Raw genomic sequence first — 16367 nt, 5'->3', positions numbered from 1 at the left:
ATCGACTAGCAGGGGCCAGGAGTAAGCTTGGCATGGGCCGATGAGGTGTTGTGGCAGGGACCACCGCTTGGGCTGCATGGCTTGGCTAGAGCTAATGACAACTTGTGTGGCTGGGGCTGCGAATTAAGGCGCTGGGGCGCAGTGCTAGGCAAGTCGCATGACTTATGTCTTTTAGGCTTTTGGACCTGACGTGGGCCAAGCAGGTGATTAAGAGAAATGAGGAGGTAGCAGGCCTCATGGGCTGCTAGAATGTTGGGCATCCAAGCTTCTTGCGTGTTAGTCTGAGAGAAAAGATGAGGGAAAAGCCAGTATGGGTCGAGCTCCTCTGCTGAGTACCGTGAATGACATTGGCTACTTAGTTCTCTTCGCCAGGAGAAAGGTGGGCTACTCCCAAGAGATGAGGTAAAAAGGATCAAGGCAGATGCACTGGCTCATCTGATCGTTGTCATGGAACCTACTATGAATGAAGGTGGAAAGAAGAGATCTTCCCCACATGCTTAAGAAATGCTAATTGAGAAAAAACTAAAGACTTTCTCCGCTACTCGTGAGGGTCTGCCTGCTGTCGAGAGGCCTGTGATTGACATGACTTTTTCTAATGGGAAGAAAAATGAGGCTGCTAGATCTGAGCCTGTGGCGCCCTGCCATGTCGAGAATGGCTAATGTGATTGTTGATAGAATTGCTCAGCGTAAAGGTCCTGTTATGCCCCCAGTGTCGAAGTTTGTACCAAGATGTCATTTGGGAGCTAAGTTCGGTTCACCTTTGGAGAAGCTTGCTATTATGAAGAGCAATAAGGTGGACTCTGCTGCTAAAGTGGCGCTAAGGCTCACTCATTCTGCTGTTGAGATTGATTTGCCTGCTGGGAAGGATTAGACTGCTAACATGGGCACCTATGAGAAATCCACTAAGCCTGCTTCTGGGGAGGCTGCTAAGATCTGTGCACTTTTGAAACCAGATTTGCTTGAAGACATTGACGCTTGTTTCTTTATTTTTCTGGAAGGCTTGCTTGTCTTTACTTTTGAGGCTTCTATTGGTGAAGTAGTCGGAGAGATTGGTGCCCAGGCTAGAGCAATCGAGGGTGAAGCGCTAGATGGTACCGTTGCTGAGAATTTCGCGGCTGCTGAAGGTGCGACGACCAAGTAGTCGTGAAGTGTCTAAGTTGCCGAAAAGTAATCTTCTAGGTAGTCTTTAGGATTTTCTTTATGTTCCTTGTTGCTTTTTCTTTGCTTGAACTTATTCAGTCTTTGCTAGTTACTTATCAATTTTGCTAGAAAATTTAATATACTTGTTTTCTTCGTTTTTCTCCATCTTCGTTTCTTTTGTTCATGCCCTAACCTTTAGACTTTATAGACCAGTGGCAGGCTTGCTACTTTTCTATAAGCAGACAGGCCATGTAGCCTACGCAGCCATAGGTGTTGGTGTAGAACTTTGCAAAGTTGTTAGCCATAGGATCGACAGCCAGACACCTTACTTACAAAAACAGACAAGTCCGAGTGACCACTAGGTTGTTAACCTTGGCTTTCTCCAATTCTGTAGGTTGCGTAGCAAGTATCACAACATTTTAGGATTTGGTGTAGGTTGTTCCTCGCTTGGCAGAGGTGAAGCTTATTGACTATGTAGCATGTCGGCAGTGAATAAAGCTTCGTATATGCATGCTAGCTTGTTTAACCTTTCACAAGAATATGTGGTTGTATAAGTCTAGCATGGCTTTACTGTTCAAAAGGCAATCCGTAGGCAGTCTTTTGGAAACCGTAAGCTACCTTAGTGCACTCGATAGCAACTTTAGGTTTCCAGGGTAGCCGTCCATAGAGCGCACTGCGTAATGTGCCCCCTCTATCTCTAAGGCCCTATTCCCCATGGATTAGGCCAAGAGACACAAAATCCTTCAGTTAACTAAGCTTTGAAAAAGACCATTGTGGCTACTTCTAGGAATCCCGACGCAAGTTATCGTGCACCTAGTTATACCAGGGCAGGCTGGCTCGTCCACATCTAGATATTCGGAATGTAAGTTTATCTTCTTGCCTTGGAGAGCAGACCCATGTGGGTATTAAGGAATTGGTTTACTTACTCGTATTGGAGAGCAATTAGTTTATCCTCTCACACTAGAGAGCAGACCATGTGGGTGTGAGGGAATTGGTTTACCTTCTTGCACTAGAGAGCATGGTTGGTCCTTCGGGGGGGGGGCGCAATTCCTGCGATGAGTTCCTAAGAAGGGCCACGATCTTCTTTTGCAGTACATGAGTGATAAGTTGTTATAAGCATGCAACTGCCAAGTTGTAGATTACTTTTGAATTCCTCATTGAAAAACGAGTGAAACGAACGAATAACTTAGCTGTAAGGGACTGCATAACAATTGGATAGTCATCAGCTTGCGAGGTGGTGCGCATCGAGCTGCTTGAGTCTTCGAGTCTTGATATAGTGGAAGGTCACGTATGGTACTTCCTTAGGTTGTAGGCATTTCATTGTTTCTCGATCTCTATGTCGTTCATGGTAAAGAGGGTGTAATTACCCTTACCGCCTACTCTGCTGATCTTGTATAGATCTTCCCATATAAGATTCATCTTTTTGGAGCCTTCTCTGCATGCAGTGATGATGGCTTTTTATAGGACTAGATCTCCAGGTTGGAACTATCGGATCTTGGCTCTTTGGTTGTAGTTGGAAAGGAGTTGCTGCTGGTAGGCTGCGATGTGGGTGTTGGTACTATTCGTGTTTTTCCTCTGCCAGATCTAAGCTTATGGTCATCTATTTTCTGTTCTGCTCAATGCTTGGCAGTAGAGTGCTGATACTTGGCATAATGACATTAGGAGAAATGATTGCTTTTTAACCAAATGCCAAAGAGAAAGGAACCTCACCAGTTGCTCGTCTTTTGGTGGTGCGATATGCTCATAAACATCTAGGAAAGTCGTCTAGCCATTTTCCTTTCTTGTTGGTGAGGGATTTCTTGAGCCAGTCGATGATCATCTTGTCGGATGTTTTGAAGCCTAGAATGATCGCTTGCTCGGGTATCGAACCGTCTGGGGTGAGAAGGATCACGCCTGCTCCTGAACCTTTATAGTTGGATGCGTCGTTGACATGCAAATGCTAGAAGTCTCCATTGGGTGGAGGAGGCGCGGCTAGGGCATGCTCGGCTACTTCTGGGGCATCGTTGAGTTGTTCTGTTGTGTTATCTAGGCTAGGCTTGAAGGGACAGTAGGGAGCCATGGAGCCATCGTTGGGTTGCCCTGTTACACGCAGCAGTAGATGCTCAATTGTCGGTATTGGGCCACTCTAGAGTTGAATTACGAAGCAAGGGTCGGCTAGGGCCGTGTGACACGTAGCATGAGGTAGTGTTCAATTGCCGGTAAATGTTGCTTCTACGTAGAATATTTTAGGGCGACGAGGACAAAACTTGTTTCCGAGTATGTCTTTCTAGTGTTCTTTTGCCCTTAGCGCGCCTTTTAAACCAAGTTGTTGCATTCGTCAGAAAACTTTGCATCTGCTAGTGTCTATACTTTTATCGTTGTGCATTTGGATTGGGCGGAATAGTGCGTTGTGAGGATAACTGCGTGCGTTTGAAGGTAAAACTTAAGTTTCCGGGTTGCAACAACAGTCGCCAAAGTTAACTTTTGAATTTCTAGCAGCATCAAGGAGAGCTTTTAAACTGTGGAATACAAGTAGTCGAGCCCCCAGCTTTTCTCGTATGATGATAGAGCTTATTACTACTTCAGATAACGTCAAACATGCGAACAAGTCCTCCGCTGCTTCTGTTTTGGATAGTAGGAATGTGATCCTTGAATGTGCATCGGCGAGCCTCGTCCCAAAGTGCATGCTTCTTTGCCAGAGTGAAATAGTTTGCCAGAGTTAGATCTTCTTTCATGATCAATTATCTGAACAGCGGGTGATCTGCTAGAAGTCCTTTTTGGAAGGCTGCTCTAGCTCTCGAGTCATTGCATTTGACTATCCTTGCCTTCTTTGCTTTAAATCTTTTCACATAGTCACGAAGCAACTCCTTTGGGTTCTTCTTGACGTTGAACAAGTGGTCGGACTTCTTCTTGATCGAGTGATATGATGAATATTCTTTGGTGACAGCCAAAGAAAGTTTGTTGAAACTCCGAATGAATTGTGGCGGCAGGGTGTATAACCAATCTTGCGCCTCTCTTTGTAGAGTGGTGGCATATATCTTGCACATGAGATCATCTTTGTTTCGATAGAGGATCATTGCGTTTCGGTAGTGTTTTAGGTGTTTGTCTGGGTCTTCATCTCATTTGAAGGATGTGAAATATGGCATGCTGAACTTGTGTGGAGGCTCTGCCTGCTCGATTTCATCCATGAATGGTGACCTGCTTATGTGGGTCATAACCCGGTGTAGTGCCTCTTCAATGACCTATTTGTGTTGGAAATCGTGCAATCGCTTAGTCAGGAGCCTCTCTACTTTTTCTTAAATTTGCCTTTGTTGGGGTAGCGAAGCTCTTGGCTGCCCCTAGTCGTGACTTACTGATCTAGGCTGCTCTTCTATGTGTTTGGCTCATCTATGCCGCGGATACGGTGTATGTAGTGCGTTCCTAGCAGGTGAGTGAGTTCTTCGCAGGCTGCCGGTTGAACTTGAGCCGGATTTAGTGACTGCTTCTTTCCGTCTGTCGTGCTGCCTATATGAGGTGGATGATGCTCATTGCGGGCCTAGAAGCGAATGAACACTTCGCCTAGAAGGTTACTCATGTTGATTATCGAAGTGTGACCCCAACCGTGAGTGTATGCTCGTCCGTGGGCTTGACTAAGAGTGCACGCAGCTCCGCGCGCTAAGACGGGAGTATATGCTATCTCAGGGGCCCAATTAGGAGTGTACACTGCCCAAACACTCGGTTCGTGGCTGGTCGAGTGGCTGCTTGCTGGAACACTGCTGGCTAGGTTCTTCGTCTGCCTTTGTCTTACTTCAGGACACCTCATCTGAGGCATGTTGCATCTCGATGCATTGCAAAAGCTGATTCACTATGGTCATTTGCTGTGCGATGATGCTTGTCAATTCTATGACTTGTCAAGACAAGTGTTGTTCTCCATTTGGGTTGGAAAAGCTTGGAATGAATGCATCTCCTTGAGCAGTGGAAGTGTGGTAGAGTCCGGGCGCGAGATTCGAATTGGTGGATGTCAAATCCGCATAGAAGTATGGTGAAAATGCCCCTGGCTCGATGGTAGGTCCAGATGGTTGAGATAATCTTAGGTGGACTTGGGCTGCTTAGGAAACCACGGGAGTAGGCTGGGCCATGAGAGTAGGCTACTCGGCGTGTGGTGCATGCGGGTGCGAGGCTTGGGCTCGGCTTGGATTTGGGCGGCACTGGGCCGGTTTGCCTTAGGCTTGGAATGACACGGCTTGGGCTGTGGCCTTGGTGTTGTAGGCTTTGGATGGCACAACAAGCTTGGATGACACGGCTTGGGCCATTGTGGTGGTGCCATGTACCTCGCCGTGGGTGGCTACCATGGTGGCCACTGCGGTGGTTGCCATGGAGGAGCCTTGTGGTGGTGGTGCTGCTCCACTTATTGTCACGTTTAGCCTTGTGGATCACCGTGGTCCCATCTCTTGAACATTGGAATTTTTGTTCGTTGAAGTTTTCAAATTTCTTGCTACTTTTCTTTTACGTTTTACCAAAGAATTTTTGCAAATAAAAAATTCTAAAAATAAGAACATATAAAATCTAGAGAAATAGAAAACCTTGGATAAGTCTTCTACGAATATGGGACTCAACTCCCAATGAAAGCACTAATTTGTGGATGCAAATTTCTTCCTCCTTGTTCATGGACAAAATTGTACCTACAAAACAAATAACACCTTAGGTCAAAGTCAAAAGTCTCACGCGCCCACGATGAATTTGGGGGGGGGGCTTTGGCCGAAGTTAGAATTTTGAGGGAAAAGTGTTTAGAGAATTTATAGAATTTAGCAAGAGAATTGAAATTGAGTTTTGGAGAGAATAAGAGAGCTTATATAAGGATGTGGCCGGCCACCTTGGCAGGAGATGGACCGGCCACTTGGATGGTTTTGTGGGTTAGGTTCTTGATTTGCGGTTAATTAGCTAATTAATGGAATAGTTATTTAATTAATTAGCTAATTATTATAATAAAAGAGGAAGGATTTGGGGGTTACCTTGTGGAGAAGATATGATGAGGATGGATGAAATAGGTTGTAAATAAATACCTATTTGGGCACTTTTGTCTTGATTGAGGGATGATTGTCCACTGCTCGCGCGTAGGAGTTCCGATGTGCCTCGAGAGTAATTTTGTCCTTTTCTACCCAAAAATCCACGTGTCGACTCTTGATTATTTTTGCTCCATAGATATCAAACTCATTATCCACAAAATTTGAATTTTTTGTATTTTTTTGGTCAAGACTTTAGACTACATCTATGGTGAGAAAGGGTTTTTGAGTCTGTTGACTCATTTGAATTGGCCCAAGGCCTATGGGTGGGATGTTGAAGTCTGCCAAGAGGAGAATTTAATTATGATTAATGCTTGTATTTCCTCATGTGCCCATAGGAAACTTAGTTGTCGCCTTCATTTACGATTTATGCATCTTCACCATTCGAACATCACAACTGAAATTGTTTATTCTCTTTACCATTATGTAAAGATAAAATGCTAAAAAAAATGACATTTTAGCCATTTATATACATCAAACAAATTGACTGTGTATCATAAAAATGCTACTTATTACCTAAATCCGTAAAACGTTGACTGGTTTGACACGAATGCATCAAAGAATATGACATTAATTCCCTCTTATTGGTGCAACCTCCGCCCCATAATCAAGGTTCATACTTGCCCTGCGAGAACGACTTGGATGACCAACATCACGGCATTTACCGGTTCTACCTCGAGGAGGAGATGTGCCGGACAGGGATCGCTTCATTTATGTCCCAATTGATGTGGTGAACGTTTATGTGGTGGGTTATGCTTATATGGAAAGTAATGAATCCTACATTCTTCAAGGTAATGCCGAAAATGGGGTCCGACGAGCATTTTATTCCCGTGCAGCATTAGGGAGTGCGCAGACCCAGCTGCCCTTGAGGTTTTATAAACAAAAAGGGTCAAAGTGTTAATTTTTTTTTTTTTTATACAAACATAATTAGTTTTCAATTTTATCATAAACAGGGTTGACACCAAACACATATTAATACCATCCATCCAGCTTGTATAGAGTTATCCTCCTCCCCGGAGCCATTTGCAAGCCACATACTTGCAAGGCTAAATTGAGTGACTGTGACATTGGAGTTCCATATGTTAATGCTCCCTCTTCCTGCACGAGGGTGTCCGAATTCGAGCACTGCAGACGTTCCTAGGTAAGGAAACGACGGCAATTACCTCATGAATCAGTGAATTCAAATACAATATTGAAAAGCTATTAGTTTATTTTGGATGGTTTTTCATGACAAGTTTACTTACTTGATGGCCCCGTGAATCAAACGTATTTGAGCTGCGCTTGTGAGTGCTTGTTGGATAGTTTAATCCCAAAGACTCTGCATTTTCAGCTAGTATTAGATCCTAATTCGTTGTTCTTCTTATGGGCACGGATTCTTGTGCGCACTGTACGTTTCTAGGAACATATTGTGAATACGCAGACATTTTCCAATCTTCATTTCCTTGCTCTCTTGGCACTGTTGTAGTTTTGTCTGCATATATTGAACTATTTGAACCGCGATAAAAGTTTAGAGTTTGTCATTCATGAACTCGTGGACGATTATATGAACCAGTAACTGGCGTGAAGTCCACACCAGTAAATGGTTGCTAATAATTCACTAGCGTGACATTGATGCAAGCAAAAAAAAGAGTCAATCGTAGACCTGAATTGTATGATTCTTGAGCATAGGATGATTGAAAGCACGTTGTCTGTAGATATCAATGCAATCTACAATATCACCATGTTCAGTCTGTTGGTGGAAAAAGAGAGAACAAAGATATGACTATAAAGCAGCAGAGTGTTGGTGGAAAAGAGAGAACAAAGATATGACTATAAAGCAGTAGCAGAGTGTTTGGTAAACCTTAGGGCTGGTTTTGTATTACTGTGCTTTAAAAAAAAACTGTTTTTCCTATGCTGTGAGAATAAGCAGTTGAATGTTTGGAAAACTTTTTTGTGAAAATGCTTTTGGAAAAAAAACAATATTATAGTGTTTGGTAAACTTTTATGTAAAACAGCTATGATTGTGTGAAATGACTAAAAACAGTATAATATTAGATGTGTCATTAATTTAATTTTATTAACAAATAAAGGTGAATTACTAAATATACTTTATTTTTAAAAAAAAATTTATAAACTTTATCTTAAACATATAATTCAATGTTTAACATTCAACATATAATCCAACATTTATGCTGCTTCACGTTTTCAGTTTTTTTTCAAAGCTCAATTTTACTATTTCATGTTATCAGCTTTTTTTCACCCAAAACTGTGAAAATAAGCTGTTTTTAAGTGTTTACCAAATACCTTTTTAAGCTCAGTTTTTTTTTTTTATAACCAATTTTTATAAAATCACCTCAATATCAAACCAGTACTAATCCTATAAACCAGTGAATTCAACTATATCTTCTGTAGAAACTGTAAACTGTCGGCATCTAAGTAAACAATTTCATTACCCGGAAACTCTTCACTGCAGGTTTATTGACTAGTTTAGGCTGTGTATCCAGCTCCAGTCGTCTTCTTTAGATAATCTTCCCCGGTCTTGGACTGCACCTGCAACAAGAGGATAGCAAACGCTGCCAGAAGCATAACCATCACTTCGTTGAAGTTTTTGGCAGCCGTTCTCATAGAACCAGTTTATGTACTTCTGAGTTTCGGTATACTATGAAACCAGGCAATTATATAACAGAGCCCTAACAATTAGAGTTCAGATTACCTAATTTAATTTCCTATTCAAAATGAACATAAATTTTAGCCCAAGTTAAATGTACAGAAATTCGTAGTATCGTTGTCAGCAGTAACTGCACCTGTACATGGAAACATAGAAAGGTTCCGAGTTTGCTTAACAAAAGAAGAATAGGGTTCTTATTCATTTACCCAAAAAAGGGTTCCAATTAGAAAACACGCATTTAGTAATTAAGCTCTAATCCATTGCATTGTACAGTTTGTACTTGATGAAGCTAATGCTGTCCACTAATAATCCCACTAGCTGCTGTACAACCTGGACAACAGAAGGAATACTCCCAGCCAGACAATCACATGGCTTCTGACGCTTTTATTGTTGTTTAGTTTCTGCCACCTTTATTGTTGTTTATTGCATGCGTGTATATGCAAACTGTATATAAACCATGCTGCCATTGCAGCATCGGTAAGCAAAATATAAGTCATCAAAGACAATATTCTTTAGTACTTGCACCCAAAGAAGCAGGTATTCATGAACAGGTTAAGTTTCTTATGGATTAATAAATATCCAAAAGAGTGTCAATCTAAGAAATGTAAACAACACAATTTGAACGAAAGCAACAAGTACTTGGAACAGTCAACCTTTCATATTATTTATCTTCTTTACTTCGTTTTGTTAGCTAGATTGAAATACATTGTTGACTTATTCCGTCGACACTAGACCATAGACACAAGGCTTATTATCTAGCTTGATACATACGTTGACCTCCCCATACAGTAAACTATACACAGTGTACACAAAATGAGATCCAAGCGTGCCCAATACTGATTTTTGCATGCTTGTTCAAGGAGTCATAAGACATTTCTCAAGTGACTTAAAACCAGTTCTTCTAACCTACCCGAGTGCCTAATTTCCATTGTCCAATGCAGACCAAATCTATAGGTAGTATAATTTTTCAGAAGGGCTGCTAAAATATGGTTTCCATGATCAGTTCTTCTAAAACATCTTCTACCATCTCGAAAACAACCTCCTCAGAATCATTCCGGAGATCTAGCCATGTTCCAGAGCTTGTTATGTCCTTTTCAACAATTTTCTGCAACTTCCGTGGTGATGAATGCGGTAAGAGGTACCAATCAACAGACTTCATCACCTCATGAATCACAGTTTTCTCAATGGAAAGTTGTCTTGAGGCAATTGGCTTGATAAATGACACCCACGGGGAGTATGGAAGCTGAGTATGATATACCTCGACAAGGACTTCATTTATACAGTCAAAGAGTAGCATACAATCATCACTGAATTGGTAAGCCTGCAACTTGACTGCATCAAACAAGAATGGGTCAAGCAGTTGATCTGATGAATGCCACATCAGTGAAAGCTCATCCCAATTTAAGCTGGAAGCTTGAAGCACTGCCCTCACGTACTCCGAGATAACTTGGTGTTCACTCAAAGAAGAAGTTTCAATGTACAGAGGGGACCTTGTAAGAGGTTGAGATTGGAGCTCTTCGGCTGCAGAAATGGATGCATGGTTTAACTCAGTCACATGAAGTGGATAGGGGAAATGAAAAGAAAGAAAAAATGGTAGGTCCTTATGAAGGCTTACCAGGTTCAGATATGGTGCTTGCGGGACTGGTGACGTCTAAATAATAGTGCTCAAGTACAGAAACTGGACTTGGCTGCTCTCGTTTATCTTCAATGTTATCAGAACTCTCCACCCTCTGAATAATTGGAGTTGCTGAGAAAACATCTGGTGAAGATGTTAGTGGCTGATCCTCAAAAGGATCAGTTTCTCCTTGGCATGTAGCATCACTAGTCTCTGTAGTGTTGGTCTTCTCCATGCTATCTGGTTTGGTTAGAACTTCCAAAGAACTAGGTTCTCCTGGGCGCATAGAGGACACTCCTATGGAATTAGTTTCTCCTCGGTGCGCAGTGGAATTATTCTTTACAATTTGGACACAGCCTTCAGAAGATTGATTATTAGCTAAACAAAGCTAAACTAAATAGAACATAAGTAAACAATGAAAGTAACTCCATACCTTTAAGCCTTGAATTATCTCCCAGCCCTCTGGTGTGAATATTTCGCTGTATATCAATAACTTGCAATTGATCATCAAGTTTCTTATTCTCAGGCATGGCCTCTATGTCCTGCCTCAGTGGACTCGAGTAGCAGGTTTTCTTTTCTTTCTGAAGCCTAGACTTGTTCTCATATACCAGTTGGTAATTGCCGTAGGGTGAAAATCGCATTGGTTCATCAACAAATGTATTTTCCCAGTCCCTCGCCGGACTGCGTGTAGGCAAGAAGTCATACTCAGGAAATGATGCCACCTTTTCCCAGGTTTTCTGTGCCTGTCTTTCAAAGTTGTTCTTGTCCTTTTTTCCATTCGTTAACAATTCCGACAGATGTTCCATAGCCTCCACAAAAGTTTCAGATTCTTTTCGCTTTGGTCGGCTAGCAAGCGAAATGTTTGAGTTTTGAAGGCCACATCCACTGGTTGACGCAGCTTCACATCCAATGTTTGATTCACCTTCATTCACCTTGCTTATGTTGACTCTGTTCTCGATATCAAGAGAAGACTTGCTCACTACTCCACTGTCAGCAGCATTATTGGAGCCAGGTGAATTTCTTCTAATGATCTCTACACCTTTTCCTTTAGAATCGTCTTCAGAGACTTGGCAAGGAGATATTTGAAGTGTACCATTGATTGTCTTCGAGTCCTGCTCTTTGCTGCTTACCCCTATAGCACGTCTCAGTTTCCTCTTTATATGGCTGAGGGAAAAATTTGCAGGCCTCTCAGTTTCCCCATTACTTCTCAAGCTGTAATAAGATTGAATGGAGGAGCAAGAATTGATACTGTCTGAAGAATTTTGCAATCTCGGTGGGGTAGGTGTTAAAACTACTATTCTCTCTGAAAATCCACAATCACCACTTGCCTGAGATGGGTAAATATCACAGGAATTTAACTTGTGAATGCCGGAAGGACCTTCAGATTGCCTTGCTTTACTTGTCCTTTGTTCTGAAATGTTCTCTTCACAGACAGATTTACTCTGATGTTTTCTTGCCTGAGATTCTCGGAGGTCTTCGATGTGTTTGACTAGCAGAGAATTGGGGTCTTGTAGGAGTTTTATAAACAATTCTTTATTCGAATTCAAAATCTGCAACGCATCTGAGAACTGTTTAGACTGGTAGTTCACCCCGTTAATGAATTTTTGACTTACAATGGCCTCCACTGCATTCATTTGTCCCGGTGGAATATTATTCTCATTAAGCTGGTCATACTTTACATAATCAATGCTTTTACAGCCACATCCTGTTCGCTTTTTTCTATGCATCTCTTTGCTTAATACTTCCGGCAATGCTGCTGAGTGGGGTTTTTCCACTGAAGTTGAACTAGGAGGTTTTCGATGCTTAGTTTCATTCTTCAGACCGTGAAGTGGTATCTCATTAGATCTCTGATGATTATTGCTAGTACTTTCCATTATTCTTTGGTAACAGGACAAACGAATTTAGAATCAGATTGCATATGTTTCACTTCATCAGTAGCAATCTTCTTATTTATCTGCAGCTCGGTTGACAACTCTTCCCCCTTAAGCTTTCTTGTACTTGTCATATTTGAGTCAACTGTTTGAGTTTTGTTCTTCATTGCATCCTGAACAATTGAAAATGCTTATCAAATATTTTGTTTTAGTGTTTACTCGATCAAGTAACCATGTCAGCTTTCAGTTGTGTGAGAGTATATCAGAGAAACCAAAGCAAAAAACGAAGAAAATTTTGTCTACCACTAATATTTCTCTCAGATGGTTTGAAGAGCCTATTAATATATCAGTTCCATTTGTTTTTCTTGCCTAGTACTCCAGTAATTGATCAAATAGTATTTTGGCAATGTATGTACACGCACAGAACTCAGAAGACTCGAAACAATAGAGAAAATCAGTTGACATATATATTTCCTTCGTCTTCTATAAGTCAAAACAAAAAAGCTAGCAGGCATCATGAATCATAAGAATCGGTTTTTTGAACAAACATTCAGGTACGTGAAAATATGCACCATGTTCGATTGTAAAAGTAGGCCGGTGGAACTTGGAACTTACACCCATGTTTTCGCTCTTCTCATCCATTTTGTTAAGCAAATCAAGCTTGGTCTTAAAATTTCCGTCATCTGCATACAAAGAAGAATTATGAACCTTTTCAGTACAGCAAAAAAGCATTCAATTCACAATTGTGCCTTACCAGTTCTCTTTAAATGGCTCTGGTGCGAAAGCAGCTTCTTATTCGAACGACCTTGACGAAAGTTAAAGAGGCCATATAAATGCCACATACATCCTGTCTCGTACTTTTCGCATATCATAGGGCTCTTCGGCATAGGGCTTTTCGGCATAGGGCTTCTTGGCATAGGGCTTCTCGGGGGTGTCATCCTTGCCACGATGAGTGAATTGGGAGAGCTTGGCAAAAGAAAATAACACCAAATTTACATCACCAAACTAGAGAAGGTGCGAGGATGGACAACGAAGTAGCATACAAGTGTTCGTAATTTCAAACCCAATGACCCCAATAAGAATGCAGTTGTTTTTCTCCCGGGTTGCATATAAACACACACAAAATGACATGAACTTAACCAAGAAGAAATACCATAGAAACGTAAATATATATGTATGTATGTATGTATGTTCAAAGTCGACAATTGCGGATTCTGGTTTTATATAAATATAGATGATTGTGATGTACCATAGTCTTCGTGTGTGTGTATATATGTATGTTCAAAGTCGACAATTGCGGATTCTGGTTTTAGATAAATATAAATGACTATGATGTACCATAGTCTTCGTTTGCGTGTCCCACCATGTGAGCTTTTTTCAACGATGCATAGCCATAGAGATTTGTTTATTCAGAGAAAGGACAAAATTAGAAAAGAAAGATATCAAAAGTAAATTATAAGTAGCTGATATTGAAGATAAAATAAGAGAAAATCGATTAAGATGGTTTGAACATGTGAAACGAAGACCTGCAGCGTTCCGGTTAGAAAATGTAATTACAACTCAGGATCAAAGGAGTAGAGGAAGATCCAGGAAGGCTTAGAAAGAGACTTTGAGAAAAGACTTGGAGTACTTAGATTTATTGGAAGACATGACACAAAATCGAGTGCAGTGGCGTTTTAGGATTTATATAACCGATCATACTTTGTGGGATAAAACTTTGTTGTTGTTGATGTAGATAAATAAAAAAATCAAAACTACCTTTTGAAGATGTAGCATAATAGACAGGTTATGGTCATCAATTCATCTCCCAAGAAATTTCCACCTCAAAAGTTGAAACAAGTAAATAAATTTTCACTTTTCCAGCGGTTCATTGGAGACTAAGGAACACAAACAGGAAAAAGAGGAAATTCAAGCCAAAATATCTTTTACTGGGCCTGTGTTAACTCAATTTTAGCAGCTCAAAAGCTACAAGCTAGCTGCACCTACAAGTGTGATTTGCTCTTAATTAGCTACTAATCAAATTTTGTATAAAGAGACATTTTCTGTTTGTTTCTATAGAAAGTGAAAAATCTTGTCTGACAACCAAACCAAAAACACGAACTATTCTAATAAAAACATGCATACCCAGGATTTAAAATTTCACAAATATCAACTAATTCAAGAGATTCATACAATGAAACATAAGAAACAGAGAGAAAGAGGTACCTGGAAAACTTGAGAAAAAATGGAAGCCTTTTGCTCTGAATATGCAGATTCCTCTGGATTTCTTGCAGTATATATACAGATCTTGGAACTTCAACGTCAAACTGAATGTGTAGAAAGAAACCCAGAAAGCATAATCTCAAATGGGAGATGGAGACTGGAGAGAGTTGAACAAGGAGGAGGAGAAGTTATGGAAAATTAATGAGAAAAATAAGAAAATGGAAAGGGAAAGAAAGAGAGAGATATATATATAGCAGAGGATGTCAGAGATTTTATGGTGAAAGTGACTGGTAAATTGCAATTTGCAGTGACAACGAGGATGAGGATTCGGGAGGAAAGCTTTCAAATGAAGAAAATATTAAGTTGGGTTGCTCTCCAACTTCTCTCTCTGTCTCTCTCTGTCTCTATCTGGCTTTCTGCATTTCCAACTTTTAACGGTCATCAGACAGACTCGTCACCTCCTCCTATTTTTTTTCAAGAGTACTCTCTCTCTGCACGCTAAGCTGAAGATAAAAGATATTGTCTGTTACGTGTGTGAATCTTATAACAAGATTGTTATCAGCTGCTATTATATAATGATTTTTTAACATGAGATTAGTGTTAATAAAACAATGATATTCAATTCCCCTATTGAAAATAGGATTAAGATTCTCTTCCTTCTTTTTTTTCATCATCTTTCAACTTTTCCTCTCATATTCTCTATTTTATCTTTCTCTTTTTATAAAGAAAATTAATATAAGATATTGACTTGATTTAACCGTGATCGTTCAAATAGAAAGGAAGAGAAAAAGAGGAAAAAAAAGAGAGAGAATCATACTCCTTGAAAATGGGCGGCCCTTGGATTTTCATATTGTTTTCTATCAATCACACATGTTATATTTTATGAATCCTTTGCTTTATATACAAAAAAATTCAAGTAATGTCATTCATATTATGCTTTTATATCACATTTTCATACCACCTTAGGTGATATTTGATATGGACATCCACATCATTTGAATTAATCAGATTTTTAAATTTAGTTCATTATTTAATAAACTAATAATTAAGGAAAACTAGTTAATTAAATGATTATTGTGGTACGAGGAGACTTTCTCCTTCCTTTCCTTGGGTTTTACAAATTTTTCAGATAATGTGATTGTTCACGTCAGATGCCACCTAAGGTTATATAGAAATGTAATATAGAAACATGGTATAAATAGCATTACTTACAAAATTCACACTAAACACTAAGTCACGCAATAAATCAGTTATAAGAATAATTGAATATCAAACGTGTTATTTACAAAAGTCAAATACAAAATGTCTCATTCCATTTCCCAACAAGATATTGTTTGCCTTCGGATTGTGTTGACCTGCATGGACATCAAATCTCATATCGCTTAGGTAAGGGAAAATGATGTGTGCTTTAGGAAAACACCACCCCACTAAGGCAATTACCGCCCGGGACATTGACATATATATATATGAGATTTGATGTTAAAGATTCGAATTTGGATCGGAAATTCCAATCCAACTTGTCACTAACAAAGACAACTCTTCCATTCTCCATAGGAAATTAGTTATTAATAATATGAGGAGTGTTCCAATGAAACTAACTTTGTATATTCTCTTGCATGGCTTCTTTATTTTTTTGTGTACGATAACTGCATGTTAATTGTAAATTTCTTTCACATTTCAACAACTATGGTTTTTTAAATTATTTCAGTTTTCAAAATCAAAATCAAACCAAAGTTTTAGGAATAAATTAAATCTGAAAATAATTATCAAACAATTTTAGTTAAAAAAAAAAAAACCGAAAACCGAAAAGAAAAAGAAAAAAAAAAGGATTGTTGATCGGCCCCTGAAGTATAAACATATGAACAAAATGA

General features: G+C 39.9%; 1 protein-coding gene across 1 annotated transcript; it reads right to left on the bottom strand.

Moving 5' to 3' along the window:
* Window positions 1-9444: 9444 nt before the first annotated feature.
* LOC103954830 lies at window positions 9445-14999 on the bottom strand. The gene is given in 7 exon segments (XM_009366659.3): window positions 9445-10329; window positions 10424-10780; window positions 10857-12297; window positions 12300-12467; window positions 12910-12977; window positions 13049-13260; window positions 14500-14999. Coding segments are annotated over 6 exon segments (2760 nt in total). The 5' UTR covers window positions 13233-13260; window positions 14500-14999; the 3' UTR covers window positions 9445-9787.
* Window positions 15000-16367: the final 1368 nt, after the last annotated feature.

This window comes from the organism of the source record quoted next, unplaced genomic scaffold (genome assembly GCF_019419815.1).
Source record: "Pyrus x bretschneideri cultivar Hongxiangsu unplaced genomic scaffold, Pyrus_bretschneideri_v1 Contig30, whole genome shotgun sequence".
Lineage (NCBI taxonomy): Eukaryota > Viridiplantae > Streptophyta > Magnoliopsida > Rosales > Rosaceae > Pyrus > Pyrus x bretschneideri.
The sequence above is the reverse complement of the archived record's forward strand: the minus strand, read 5'-3'. Positions and strand labels throughout refer to the sequence as shown.